The 14,841-nt window shown below is 37.5% G+C and overlaps 1 protein-coding gene across 1 annotated transcript in view; it reads right to left on the bottom strand.

The window, feature by feature from the left end:
* The window catches only part of SMARCA1 (SWI/SNF related, matrix associated, actin dependent regulator of chromatin, subfamily a, member 1), an 84,531-nt gene extending 71,158 nt beyond the window's left edge, over nucleotides 1-13,373 (bottom strand). Inside the window, 6 exon segments of the mRNA XM_006911764.3 lie at nucleotides 3,371-3,550; nucleotides 5,821-5,921; nucleotides 6,025-6,125; nucleotides 6,457-6,623; nucleotides 8,434-8,499; nucleotides 13,054-13,373. Coding sequence (XP_006911826.1) covers nucleotides 3,371-3,550; nucleotides 5,821-5,921; nucleotides 6,025-6,125; nucleotides 6,457-6,623; nucleotides 8,434-8,499; nucleotides 13,054-13,221 — 783 coding nt within the window. The 5' untranslated portion in view covers nucleotides 13,222-13,373.
* Between the last annotated feature and the right edge of the window lie 1,468 nt (nucleotides 13,374-14,841).

Genomic DNA, 14,841 nt, shown 5'->3' on the forward strand with positions numbered 1-14,841 from the left:
GCAGTCTTCCCTGGGCACTTGAGCCAGGTGCTCCAGGTATGTCTCTTGTATGGGTATGAGTTGTGTGTTCCCTCCTATTATAGTTGAGACTTGCTTATTGTTTGCACATCAGTGGGAGAGATTGACATTTGGGCTGATTGGTTGTGAAAAATTGCCATGATCAGTAGAGGAGCGGTTGTGCAGGGGCTGACCCTACAGAGCAGGATTCGCTTCAGCAGGGCTCTGGTGCCTGCTCTGCCTGCCCTTTCGGTGTGTCGTCCTCAGATTTGACCCCAGGTGGTACTCTGGTTCAGAACAAAGCCAGCCACTGGGCCTGCAGGCTGGGGCCTCATGGGAGGGGCCCTGCAGCAGACAGAGTTCAGCTGCAGGTTGTGTACTCCTCAGGGCCACCCCTCCTACACCAGCAAGCATTCCACAGATGGCCACCACCCATGCTGAGCTTGAAAGTGCCTTGAGAGGCAAAGCTGCGATCTGAGTCCAGCTGCCACTAATTCCAGGCTTGGGGCTGCTCAGCAAGAGGTATAGGGCACGCTGAGGACAGATGCTGCTTGTTTAGGTTTTGTGAACCTTTGAGAGTTTTTAGGAAAGTTCGCAGTATGAGCCAAGACAGGCTATTTGTGTGGAAAAGCCACGGGAATGGCTTCAGTAGGCCTGTAATTTGGGAGGGGCAGGTCTCAGGGAATCACCAGGGTAAGGCAACCAGTGTTAGTTACTTTGATGGAGACTCAGACATGGCAACCACCTTGGTCCGTAAGCCAGGTGAGGGAGTGCGCAACAAAGGAACAATGCCATCTACCAGCACTTATGTCTGGGAGAAATCTGCCCCTCTATCCCTCACCCTGAAGCCAGACAACTCTGTTCCTCCCCATATGTCCCTGGTACATTTCAAGCTGCTACACTAGAGCTGGAGCTCAGAACTAGTGAGTCTGTCACTGATAAAGTCCATGTGCGGACCCCTTAAGAATCTGCGACTCCCTCAGCTCTCCATCTCACTCAGCCACTATCTCTGCTGGTTTTCACAGCCAGAAGTTGTGGGGACTTCTCTTCTTCTTGGTACTAGAACCCTGGCCTGGAGAACCTGGTGTGGCACCGGGACCCCTCACTCTTGCAGGGGACCTCCACAGCCTAGTTGTTTCTCCCCATTCTCCAGCACCACACACAGGTGTGGGACCTGCCCATTTTTTGTCTCTGTCCCTCCTACTGGTCTCAACGTGGCCTCTTCTGTGTGTCCCCAGTTGTACAACTTCTGTTCAGCTAGACTTCAGGTGACTCCCAGTGACGGCTATTCTGTAGTTTAGTTGTAATTTTTAATGTGGTTGTGAGAGTAGGCAAGCAGTATTTACCTACTCCGCCATCTTGACTGCTAACCTCAAAATTTTTACTAAAATATTGATCTCATAAAATGTTTATAGTAAGCCAGAAAACCGGAAAGATCCCAATATACCTATCCCATCTGGGACCAAGGTTTAAATCTGTCTATACATAAAGATCTGGATTATCTCTATACAATACAACATCAATCTCTAAATGTTGAATATGGCATGTTATTTATGTAATTAATAATCAATGGTTTCCAAACTCTTTTGACCATGGCACTCAGTAAAATTTATTTTAAGTTGTAATAGAGCATACACATACATTTTCCAGTGTATGTGTACAGAAATAAGTAACATGTATCCTGACTGTGTATAAAACACTATTTTCTATCTCAATGTTTTTAAAAATTGTTGTCACCAACCACTAAGATTAATTCCCAATCTATTAATGAGTGGTTAATTTGAAAAACACTGATTTTGAAGAGTGATTTTCAAAACTAAGAAATTTTTTAGTCTACCAGAAGATTCCCAACTTCCCATGGGGTAGAGATAGGGTAGTGACAAATTAAATACATCCATTCCTTTAAAAGTTATGAAATACTTCAGAGATACTTCATGAAACCCTTAGACTCCATATAATAAAGCTGAAAACCACTGACATACATTTTCACTGAGACATCATGAAAACATAAGCCTAGATATTTCTTTTGCTCATAATTTCAAAAAAAAATCATTCCAGCAAAAGCATATATACCAAGTTTTCTAAGGAGTGGTATTACATTATATAATAATAGTGACCAGAAATAGTTCTAAGTTGCTAATCTGCTACTGGGAAATATTAGGCATTAAGGCAGAATCAAGCTGGTAATTCTAAATTTATGAGCTCAATATTCCAATTTTAAATCACTTATAAGTTAAATTTAAATAAATTTAAGTAATTTTTCTTCAAGCAAAATAAGAAAATTACATAATTCATTATGCTGCCATTCTTTTGAGAATATATTTTGAAAACCTATCTAAATATATAAAGTAGAATAAATCTTTATACTCTAAACCGAGGGTCCATAACCCCCAGACCATGGACCAGTACCAGTCTGTGGCCTGTTAGGAACTGGGCTGCACAGCAGGAGGTGAGTGGCCAGTGAGCAAGTGAAGCTTCTTCTGAATTTGTAGCCCCTCCCCAGCACTAGCATCACTACTTCAGCTCCACCTCAGATCATCAGGCATTAGATTCTCATAGGAGCACTGGTCCCCAGTGCCAAAAAGGTTGGGGACCACTGCACTACACTATACTCTCTGGAGGCAAAATAAACACAAAATTTAATAATATGATTTTTAAGCCAATTATTAGTTTCAGTATTTTGCATAATTTATTATCTTTAGATAAATTCTACAGTCCTAAAATAATTGTAGCCTACTAGACTGACAAATGGGTAGGTTACACCAGAGCCTAGTGTTTCTAATATTACCTAAGAATGTATACGGACATGTATTTTTCTATTCGAAGACCAAAGCTGAACGCTGTGTCTATGCATAAACACAAACACAAGACTCTCTGTACAAATAAAAAAGGTTCCACTCGTGTGTATATGCACATGTGTGTGCATATATACAAGTCAAAATCAAAAGTCAAAATCTTAAACATAAAACATAAAGTCATGCAAATTTCCACATTTCTGGTGTCAAATAGCACAAATGATAGAGTCACTGATAAGATGCACACTGTCAAAAAATAAGTTTTTTTTAAATAAAAAGTTACTTAAAAGTGCAACTCAAAAATGTTTAGGTTAATGAGCTAGTTAAAAGTAAACACAGATAAGCATAAAGGGATTGTCTGTTATTAATAGGTAACACATCTATTGCATAGAAGTGCTGTGAGAATGAAATTTATAAAAAGCACTTATAACAGAGCCTAACATAGTGTCTAAGCACTAAACTTAAGTGTTATTTAGTAGCAGTAGTCAACTTAAATGTCTTTTATGGCAATAGTATGCAATGTAACCCCAGAAATAATGTTATTCTTGATTGCCTTTTAAAACCTGTTTCTCACTTACTCTCGCATCCTTGTCTCCAACGAAACAAATAACACGGAGAGATGGGACCCATCGTTTAAATTCATTCATCCAGTTGTGTAAAGTAGACTTTGGAACTAAAACCATGTGAGGTCCAGGAATGTTTCGGTAATGTTTCAGGTAACCAAGCAAAGCAATCGTTTGTAAAGTCTTACCAAGACCCTGCATTATCACCACAAAGAAAAAAATCCATGAACACATTTTATTTAATGGAACATTTTGTTAGTAACAACATTACAAAAGATATTTGCCAACTATCTCACATAAGGACAAGTTAAAAGACCTTGTTTTTTAAAGTGAATAATCATTCCAATTCAATACTTATTGTGAACACAAAAAGAAATCAAGAACTTGCAATTAGAAAGTGGCTCAACAAAGCCGCTTTCTATTTGGGAGACTTCTCCTACTAAAGAGGCAATCAATCTACTATATAATTTTTTCAACTAGTTGCAAAATTATTAATTTTGAGCATGCATTTCCCAAAGACCCATTTCCTTTACCAGACTACTTTAAACATCAGTCTTTCTTTCCTGTTGTCCCCAACATTACTACAGCCCAGGCATGAAATATTCAGACTATGCATCTCAAGGGGCATATGGTTCTATATATGCATCTCACACCCTTGAAGACTAAAGGAACTGAAAAAGAACAGAACATAAAAGAACTTTGCAGCTGGAAAGAACATTAGAGATTACCTAGTCCAGTAGACTTTTTAAAATAATATATTTAACATCAATGAACAAAAACCACCTAACCCATAGGAAAGGGAACAATGTCCTATGCTGCATTGCCTTTTAAAACAGTTTCTGGCTTTATCTCTATGCAAGGTATATATTTTCTTTCATAAACCAAACTTAAAACTATTTTTATAGGGTTTATCCTTCTGAAATGTCACTTAATGAGACAGGTTTTACGGATGCTATGCAGCAAAAGTTTAAAATGTTAATACTCCTTAACCAAGTAATTCCACTTCTAGGAATTCTATGGAAATAATCTGAGAGATGCAGAATAACTAAAATACAAGAATTCTCATAATAGCATTATTATATACCACATATACTATATATATATATATATACATACACGTACACATCAACCAATACATACTATATATACCTGCAATATATACTATACATACATATACACTGTACATCAACCAATCCAAATGACCAGCAATAAGGGAGGAGATGAATAAAATTATAGTACCTCCCTAAGATTAAATATTATGTAGTAATTAACAATTTTTTTACAAAATTATTTTAAGTATGTGAAAAATATGAATATGAAATCAGAATACCCAATTATATATGCAATGATCTCAACTATGCAAAATAAATACATTTGAAGGAAAAAGAATAAAAAGAAATATGCCCAAATGTTAACTGTGGTTACTTCCAGGTAACAGAATTATAACTTAGTTTTGATTATGTATTTTTTTTCCAAATTTTCTATATTCCTTAAAGTATTTTCCCCTTTTTAGTAATTAAATCTCGTCTGATGTCAGCATAAATTCAATATGAAGGATCTTTTGATCCTTCGTGTTTAGACAGGCTGCAACCAAAAGGAGTCTTATAAATATGAGTATCACTGGGTCATATAGATCTAGAACTCCTCCAGCCCTCTCTTAAATCCCATCTTAGTCATCTGGCCTGAAAACAACAATCTAGGCCTTGGTATACTCCCCTGATCTGCTGAAGTAGCATCTTAAATAGCCTTCCTTTTTCTCTTTGATCTTTTTCTTTATATACCATTACTTGGCTTACTTCCTAACCCCCACACCTGGCATTCAACTGTCAAGACTCAATGTTGCTCTTTACTGTTTTGTTCTTTATTCCATCTATTCATTTTCTGATTGCTCATATATGAAGACATTTATATTCACTCACACCTGCATTCAACTGTTCGTTTGATTTATTCATTCATTCATTTGGTGTTTAATTTATATACCCCAACTCATTCTCAAAAAGATTTCCGATAGCCTACAATGAAAACATGTTTCTGGTGTCCTACAATGAAAATATGGAACATAATTAATAGTAAAATAGAAATAAAGAAGGACCAAGGAAAGTAAGACCAGAAGGAAAAGAATAGGAAAAAGCACAAAGGACACAATGAGCAGACCATTAAAAGTTATATAGATGCTCCATTCTGATGTTCATTTTGGCTCTAAGCTTCCTGGAAGCCAGAGTGCAAACACAAACAAAAGTACAAGATTTTTTATACCATTTGAAAAAATCTCAATAAGAACTTTACTTACAGCCAGTGAAAGTATATGTTCTAGAAGTTACTCCAAAAAACAATTCTAGACTTTACAAATGCCTTTTATGTTATAATATCTAAATAAAGGCCTCAGAGGGGCAGTTCAGCTCCGGTTTTCAAACTTAGATAAAAACTGATAACTGAGAATGTGTTTTAGGCTCCCAACTCCTTACCATTTCATCAGCCAAAATACCATTGACTCCATTTTCATACAAAGAAATCAACCAGTTCAGTCCTCGAATCTGGTAATCTCTCAGGGGTCCTCCTTTCACATCTGAAAAAAAAAAATCAGTGATGTCTCATATGTTCATTAATACAATTGAGCAAAATTTTTCTAAAACCAAATTTTAAAAAAACCAACATAATTAAGTACGTACATGAAGGTGACACTTCAAATCTCACACACATATTAGAAGTTTTACGACTCTCCGAGAGTAGCTCTTCATCTTCTTCTTGTTCTGTGCGTCTGTGGCGGTAGCTGAAATGAAAAAAGAAACACCTCCATATTCGACAAAACGCTAAGGTGTCGATTAGGTCAGCATACATTGCTAATATCTTTTATGAAAAAGCAATGAGTTATCTAGGGTCTTACTTAGAAGTTAGTAGAACCAGCCTACATTTTTACTGGTTGACTGCTAGTGAGAAAAAAAAAAAACTGCCTACAAAACATTTGCACTGACAATAATCTTTTTTTGAACAGAAAATTATACTGAATAAGAAAGAAGAGGTGTACAAGGGGAGGGAGAAAGGGGGACAGGAGGAAGAGAGGAAATGAGAAAAGGAGAGAAGAGAGAGAGATGCCGACATACTCTCCAACATAAATTAAGCTCTGCTTGTCATCTTTCTTTATTCGAGGATGTCCCAATTTCATGTTCAAAGGAGATGTTGGAGATTTCTGTGCTGAAGGTTGAATGAAATGCGCAAAAAGTTCTGTCTGCTTCAGTAAAAATTCAAATCTCTTCGCTCGGTCTGCTTTCTAATTTACAAAACAAAAGTAATGATTTTCTTTTTGTTCATTCAAAGTTATCTAACAAACATTTATATTGTACTTAATTTGTGCTATGTTCTAGGCTTTAAACATACCCATTTAATTCTCTTAATGAACCTATAAGATAGGTACTAGTATTAGCCCCATCTTATGGATGATAAAACTGAGGTAGAAAGTAACTTGCTCAAGCTCCCACAGCTAATAGGTAGCAGAATTTGAAAATGGTATTTGCAACTAGTTTGAATAAATGCCAAGTGATCTGCCAGACTTAGTAAACACCCCAGTAGGAAGTACTCTTTAAAGAGTTGGGATCAAAAAGTAAATCCTCTTTCTAAGCAATAATGGTTTTCTTTTCCTAAACAGTTAACAAAATTATAACATATAATGTACGTAAATATAGAAATATAAGTTATGATATGAATAGCATAAACTGAACTCTTAAGGATTTTCAAGCTGTACCTAGAAATAACTGAAATCTTAGAACAGTCTCATTTGTCTCAAATTATTTTCAATGTCATGGTACAGTAATGAAATAAAAAACATTTCTTCAATTATAGTGATCTGGAAAATTATGCTTTCTGCTAATATTATATGAGTTTCTCCCCAAAGTGAGCAGGATTTGGGGGAAAATATACACACACAAGTGAAATACTGAAAATTGATATAATTTCTGAAGTTTTACAAGGTCATATAACTTGTACCATATAAATGCAACAAAACTTCTTTCACTATAAAATCTTAAAAGATCCAAAGATGTATATACATCATTCTACATTTAAAAAAATGAAGACTTTTTGATTCCCAGTCACTTTCTGACTACCAGGTGTAGGATATTTGATTTCTAATGAAGGATGCATAATTAACAACACCAGAAACTTATAAAAGTTCATTAACATAAGTACAAGAATTAGACAAATATATTCCTACCAGTAGCTGGAAGGAGGCCAAAACCTTTCCATTACATTATCCTTACTGGAATGTTGTTTTTAGAGTTGTTAAAACATTAACTGTCTATGTTAGATGTGGCCTTAAAACATTAAGGAATGGAGTTCTGCAAAATCACTATCAAAAACCAAAAAATGAACTTCGTCTCTATTTATTTTTATAATATTAAAAAAATTCACTTCCACCTACCTGTTAATTTCTTTTTTGAGGTAACCAAATTTGCTAGTGTTGAAAAATCCCAAGGCATAAAAATCTGGTTAAATTAAAGCTAAAATGTGGACTTTAGTGGCTAAAAAATAAAAAATTAAATGTATAGCAAAGCAATAGGTGGGCATGACTAAAATTATACTGCTTAAACATGGAATATTTTCATGTAGTGGGCAAATATCCTTCCCTCAAGAAAACATATTACTATATTACACGTTTCAAAGTGTGTAGCATTCATTCATATATCCAAAGCAAGGAGAGAGGGAGAAAAAAAATCAGTCTGGCTTTGTGACCTGCTTTCTTTCAGCCTATTGATATTGCCACTGATATTTTCACTTAGTGGATAAACTATCTCTAGCACAAAACACCTTATTATGGGGTAAAGAGTGCTGAACAAAAATGAAGAGATGTGGCTTCTAGTCTCAACTATTCCATATAGTTTCTCTGATCTTTTATTTCCTCATCTGAAAATGAGGAGATTCATTTATTCAACAAAAATCTATTCTGATGGATTATATATTAAATTACTTTCCAATTCTGAAATCTATGATCCTGTATTAATTATATATACACACGTATTTTTATTCATATCTCCTCTATAAAAACCCGCTACAATATTCACTGTCCTACCCAAGAATATATTTACCATTTTCTCTTCATATTCTTGGTCCATTTCCTTTTCAGATTTAGAAGCTTTAGCAGCAAGTTTGAGCTGAAATGGAGAAACACTTTTCTAGAATTTCAAAGAAAATTCATCAAATTGCAATGCAAGGTCTTGAAAGTGGTCAACATTCTCATTTGAAGAAAGTAAAAAGTAATTAAATACTAAATAAATCAACATGGGCCATGCATGGACCATTGATGAGAGCATGTTATGAAGCAAGGCTTATGATTAATCCAGCTCTGTACACTAATAAAAAAAAATCCAAAGAATTATGAAAGCCAAAGAGACAACATTAATTGAATTAAAAACAAAAAGAAACATTGAGCTTTTTCATCTATTTTTTAATTTAAAGCATAAGGAAGTGTGTAACCATTGAATAGATTTAAAATCTAAAATACACTAATATTATCAACTATAACCCAAATAGTTCAAGGAAAGTAAATACTAATACTCAGAAACACCTTAATGTAATGGAAACAAGTCAGAGTTTCAGAAGAATGTGGTTTCTATTCCTGAAAAGATACAATTTTTTAAATTTTCTCATATTCTAATTAGGACATTTAAACTTTTTGTAACACAATGTAATCATTTATATTTAAAATAACAACAGTATAGTTTCGAACTTTTGGCTTATGTTAATTTTCTCCAACTGGGAAGAAAAGTATTTTAACTATATTACATAAATATTTTATAGAAGCAGTTTGTCAGGGTTATTAAAACTATTAACCTTTTGGTATTTAAAAAGTTGTAATTTAGTGAAAACTAACAAATCAGCTACTTAAAAATACTGAAATTATCTGGGGGCTTATTTCAAGACAAACTTGTACTTGTAAATATAAATAGGTATATAGAATGCAAGTCCTTCCCTGTAAGAAATAAAGAAATATAATAGTAAAAACACAAATCTACCCATTAGTACCAAAACTGAGAGTATTTGTTTTAACATAGATTTTGCACAAGCCAAATGCAAATCTCTTTTTGAAAACTAAAGAAATTATGTCTATTTTATCGGGGCTTTTGTCAAGTCAACCTATTCTTGAAAACTTAGATCGTATAAATCAACAGAATGTGATTTTAAACAAAGAAAAGCATGGCTCCAATAGTTAATGTAGATACCTTCCAACATTTACTAAAATTTGTATTTTGAGGAAATCCAAACTAAGATCATGGAATTTGACCATGGTCAGGGTGCTACTTTGGAGCACTAATCAGATATTGTTCAGTTGTTCTTAACCCAAATAACAGCCATCTTGATTTATAGCATCTCTTATGCATACATAATCCACGTGGGATGTTTTGAATGTAATCGTGGATGGATGAGAATAGAAAACTGCTAAAATCCCCTCAATCCCACACTTTCAAACTGTAATATATACTATAAATACTATTTTATTTTCAAAGCAACAAGTAAAGGAAAATTGGGTAACAACACCCACACCTTTATCATTCACTGAGCTATATGAAGTCTAGTTTTCAAGTTTCAAAACAGTGAAAATTACTTCATCTCATCTACATAAGTATATATCTAATAATGTGAGACTTAGAGAAAATTAAAGCTTTAATATTAGAAAAACATTTTACTCCTTACTTTTTTGCTTACCTTTTGATAAAATACCATAAAATTTTAATTATATGCTAATTAAAATTCCTAATCTTGAGCAGTGTTATTAAAAGCTATGGGTAATTACTTAATTGGCACTACCTTCTACAAGACATTTTAAACCTACCCTCTAAACCTTTTCATTTGTATGAGTATACATTTTCAAAAATATGCTTCTCATACCAGAAAAGATAAAAGATAATTATGATATTCTAATAAATTCCTTATGGATTTTATCATCTGGTAATCTAGATGCTATGAGAATGTAGCACAAGGTCATCAAGATGCCGTCTTAAAGACTGCGACCTTTTCCGTGATGTTTTTACTACCAAAAATACCAACTCATTTTTTAGATAACCTTACAGCATTAGGTTATCCAACAATCACAAACCAAATAAGTCTAAGAACCAGAAAGTAAGCAAAAGTACCTTTGTGTAGCTAAATGTCACAACTCAACCCATTAAATCTCATCTACTTTATGCATCATGAAAATGCTCTCATTCAGTGCCAATTTTCTTTTATTTGATATACCATTCTAGCAAGTTTGATAATCTGGGTTCCCATATTACAGAAAATAAAAGCAGCAGCAGCAAATAACATGAGAAAGACCACTAGAAGGCACACATCAACAGCAAGAAGGAATGGCAGAAGCCCCAGACTAAAATGTGAGTTCCATTGCAACTAATATCCCTTCTCCTTGGTGTTCAGGTGTAATTATTCCCTCTCTCTGTTGCATCACTTGTATTTTTGTATTTTACAGTTGTATTATATGATTTTATGGTCCTGTTCCATTTATGTCCTTTATCATAAACAAATTCTCTCTGATGAAAGTAGATGGGATATTTAAAAAGTGATAGCCAAGAGCCTGACAATTGAGGAGACTGAGAAATTATTTAAAAATCAACACAATAAAGGAAGTCTCTGTGAGGTAGTTGAGGAAAAACAACCTCCTGGATCTGAAATAACCTTTGTATAACTGTCAAGAGTACAATAATTGATGGACATGAAGAAAAGGTAAATCTGTACTTTTAGTACACCATTTAAGGAGTCAAGGTAGTATATAATATATTTAGTTTTCTTGGGTGGGGGGGACCAAATTACTTTATTTGAAGGAATGGTATAAATAAAAAAAAAAACCACTTTAGATGATTTGGTACTATTTAGATTTTAAAGGAAAAATTAAAAATTAAAAAATGTAACGATTAAAGTAGTAAACTTTAGATATCCAGAAAGTTCCTGTCACCCAGAACCTCATTTCCTTACGCTGAGCAGACAAATCAGGCACTATTAAGGCAATTTCTGATGAGAGTACAGAGTTCATGAATATAGATGTATTAACTCAGTGCTTATTATGTAGGTTTTTTTAATTGATTCCCAGTCTTTTCACTATTCAAAAAATTTGTACAACCAGGACAATCAACAACCTTTACTGCCATACAAAAGATGGTTTAGCACTTATATTTGCCCGCTCTAGGGAATAACAGCACCTAGGCACATTTCTGAATTTCCTCACATCTGATTTATATTAACGCTTGGTATTTTGGCCCAGCTTTACTCATCAATATTGTGCTACTGTACCAAGTACTGCATGGATCTTAATACGCGTATGTTTTTTTTACGGTTTTCACTTAGCCCTACAATTGTCTTTCTGTTTAGTCAACCTTGTAACAGTAAAATATGTCACTTAAGCAACTGCTGAATTTAAAATTACTCTAATTCACGGCAAAAGGTGTTAATTTCCCTCAAAAGCTTTTCATTTAGTCGTATAGTCTCATAATGATTCAGACAAAGCCACTTGAGATCGCTAAAGCATAATTTTAATTACCTGCTTTTTTAATAGTGATGTTTATTCGTAAATGGAAAATCTACCCATAAATGATACGTCTACAATTTTATTACACATCAAAAATCATCATGCCCCATCCTATTTTTCATCTCAATTTTGCAACGCGTTTCATAGTTTTATTTGCATGTCTCAATCCACATGAAATATGCCTTATGGAGATAATACATATTTTCTGGATTTGGCTTTAATAGGTGTCTGAGCGGTCCCCTTACGTACGTTAGTAGCAACTCATCCTGGCGAAGCTGTGTTTAAAAAAAATTTTTTTAAACCTGCATGTGTCCAGGAGCCAGCAGCGCCCACTAGGAACGGGAGGCGGAAGCGTAAAAGACTTGAGGCCGGATTGGGGGACCATTTGGGTGGCCCCAGAGTGAAACACTATACCGTCGGGGGCGGGGCAGGAGATGGTGAGGGTGCACACGTTGGATATTTTCCTAAGCCAACGTTCACGGTTTCTCAGTTTGAGGTTTGAATGGGGGTTGGGGGAGGAAGGGGTACGACGCGGAGAGCTCATTTTCTTGGTGTGACACCCCTGCCTCAGCAGGCGGGGACCCAACGAACAAGGGATTTTTTTTCTGCCGCCCAAAAGGCCGACATTGCCAATCGAAGGAATCAAAGTCTCTCCTACCGTCCTCCGCCTCCCAACCACCGGCACCTTGAGATTCAAATTTTAAAAAATTAGCCCCAGCAAAATCCCTTTTGCGCGAGTGTGGGATTGAAGGGCCCAGATTTCCCAGGCAGAGGCCGACGGGAAGGGGGTGGGGGGAGAGGGAGCGAGAGAAGAGGGAGAGGCGGAGGCTGGTTCCTGCACGGCCCCATCCCCCACCTCGCGCTTTACCCCAGTTCCGGGAATGTGAAGGAGGCTGGGGGCTGTCTAGGGGCCCCCTAGCCCCCGAATAACGGGCATTCTGCACCCCTCGCCATGCCCATGCCCGCGCCCCAGCCCCGCCCCCGTCCTCCAGGCGGCGAGAAGGAAGGGGGAGGGGAACGAATACTAGACTATTCCGCCGCTCCCCCCAACACCGACTCCGCGCGCGCGAAGCCCCCACCCCCGCTGAGCTTGCGGGTACCTGTCGGCGCCGAAAGGTCAGGGTTTGGGCCCCTCCAAGGGGCCCGGCACAGGATTTATCCACCCCACACACACCCCCTTCCGATTTACCTCCTTCTTCTCGCTCTTCGTGGCCACGGTGGCTTCGGTGGCCGCGGCGGCCGCTCCCTCCTCCTTAGAGGTGGACGGCCCCGGCTGCTCGTCCTCTATGACCACAATTGTGGCGGTCGCATCAGCGGCTGCCACGGTGGCTGCCACTGCGGCGGCGTCTTGCTCCATGGCGTTGGAGCGGGAAAGAGGAGAGGGACGAGGAAGGGGATGAGGGCTCCTGGGGCGGCGGCAGTGGCTGCACTGGAAAGAGCTAGATGCAGCAGGGGTGGGGAATCACTCTGCTTCCAACCCCTTCGCTCGGCCCCCCCTTTAAATAACCCTCAACCCTGCCCCACTTCCGTCCACCCACCCTACGTCATGGCCTCCCCATCCCCACCCAGAACCCGAGCTGGCCCCGCACGACCAACTGTTGCCTGAGCATGGGGCACGGACTGGGGTGGAGGCGGGAACCCACAGCCTGCGGCCCCCTACAAATCTCCTTTCCCACACGCCCCCAACAGTCAGCCTGAGCTTCCCTCACAGAAGTGTGCACCAGAAGTCCTCTTTCCTTTAAAATATGCTCTTTGTACCTCACGGCGCTTTCCTCTTCTTGCACAAAGAACTTTTCCTCTGCCTGTAACTGTACTGTAGAAGGTCTTTCTCGCTATTTGCAAAGCCCAGACACCCTACGGGGACTGCCCTCTCCCAGGTCCTAGGGGGATTGGTGGTGCTATTCCCACCTTCGTAAATTCTGAGGAAGGAAAAGCACTCCTTGAATCTCGGTTGTATCTGCATTCACTTACAAGGCAAAGCGTGACTCTTGAGTTTTATGTATATGTACTCTATTTTCAACTCTGATACCTCTCAGACAGCCAAGGTACAAGGGCCCTTCTTTTGCCATCACCACTGAATTTTTAAAATCTTAAGGGACAAGGCCAAGGTCCCCACAGAACCTGGGGCAATTCATGGTAAGTACCTAATATTAGTAATTGGATTGAATTACTGTGATTTTCTTGGTACATGTTCTATTTGTATCCTCGCTATTATTTAGTAGTAATTCAATACCAATAATATGCATGCTAATAGATATAAAAGCATTTCGTAAAGGGTGTGACAGTGTGCAGATGTCAATTAAATATTAACGTTTCTATTTCTGCTTGCCATTTATTTTGATCAACAACGGGAAGATTTACATCCTAGTTTTTAAATTTCAGTCATTAAGGACAAAAGGTAGCAAAACATACAGAAAACAACAAACAATCACACAGAACCTAGTTGCCAAAACAAAGCAGATACTTTCCAAAGTGTACAGAAGTCACGATTAATTTCCCTCAACACACCTTGTTAAATTACCAATCTGAAATCAAGTGGTTTCTGCAAATAGCAGGAAGGCACACAACTGCCCCTAAATATATCCCCTTTTCCTGGGGCTAATACCCTAAATTCCTTTGTGTTTTAAAGTTGTGACTCTTAATATGCAAAACCTTGTGACATTTCAGCTATTATGGGTCATTTGCACCTTTAGCGTAAATGAGTGTAGGGTCCTGTCCAGGGACTGGCTTTAAACAGAGTAAAAGAGGCAAAGAGCATAACACTGGTGATAGAAGGAGTGTACCACTAAGAGAGGAAAGGAGAGGCTGGTGGTGCTAACTAGCTTTCCTCTGATTTTATGTTCTTCTTATTTAGTTTAGATTTTCCCCCCAATGTCCTTCTCATCCTGAAGTACAGATGTGTACTATCCAATAGCTATAGGAAGTATCAGTATAAAAATGGTTCATATTTCTGGAGCATCAACTTTAGTCAAAAAGT

The sequence above is a fragment of the Pteropus alecto genome, unplaced genomic scaffold, assembly GCF_000325575.1.
Source record: "Pteropus alecto unplaced genomic scaffold, ASM32557v1 scaffold85, whole genome shotgun sequence".
NCBI classification, from domain to species: domain Eukaryota; kingdom Metazoa; phylum Chordata; class Mammalia; order Chiroptera; family Pteropodidae; genus Pteropus; species Pteropus alecto.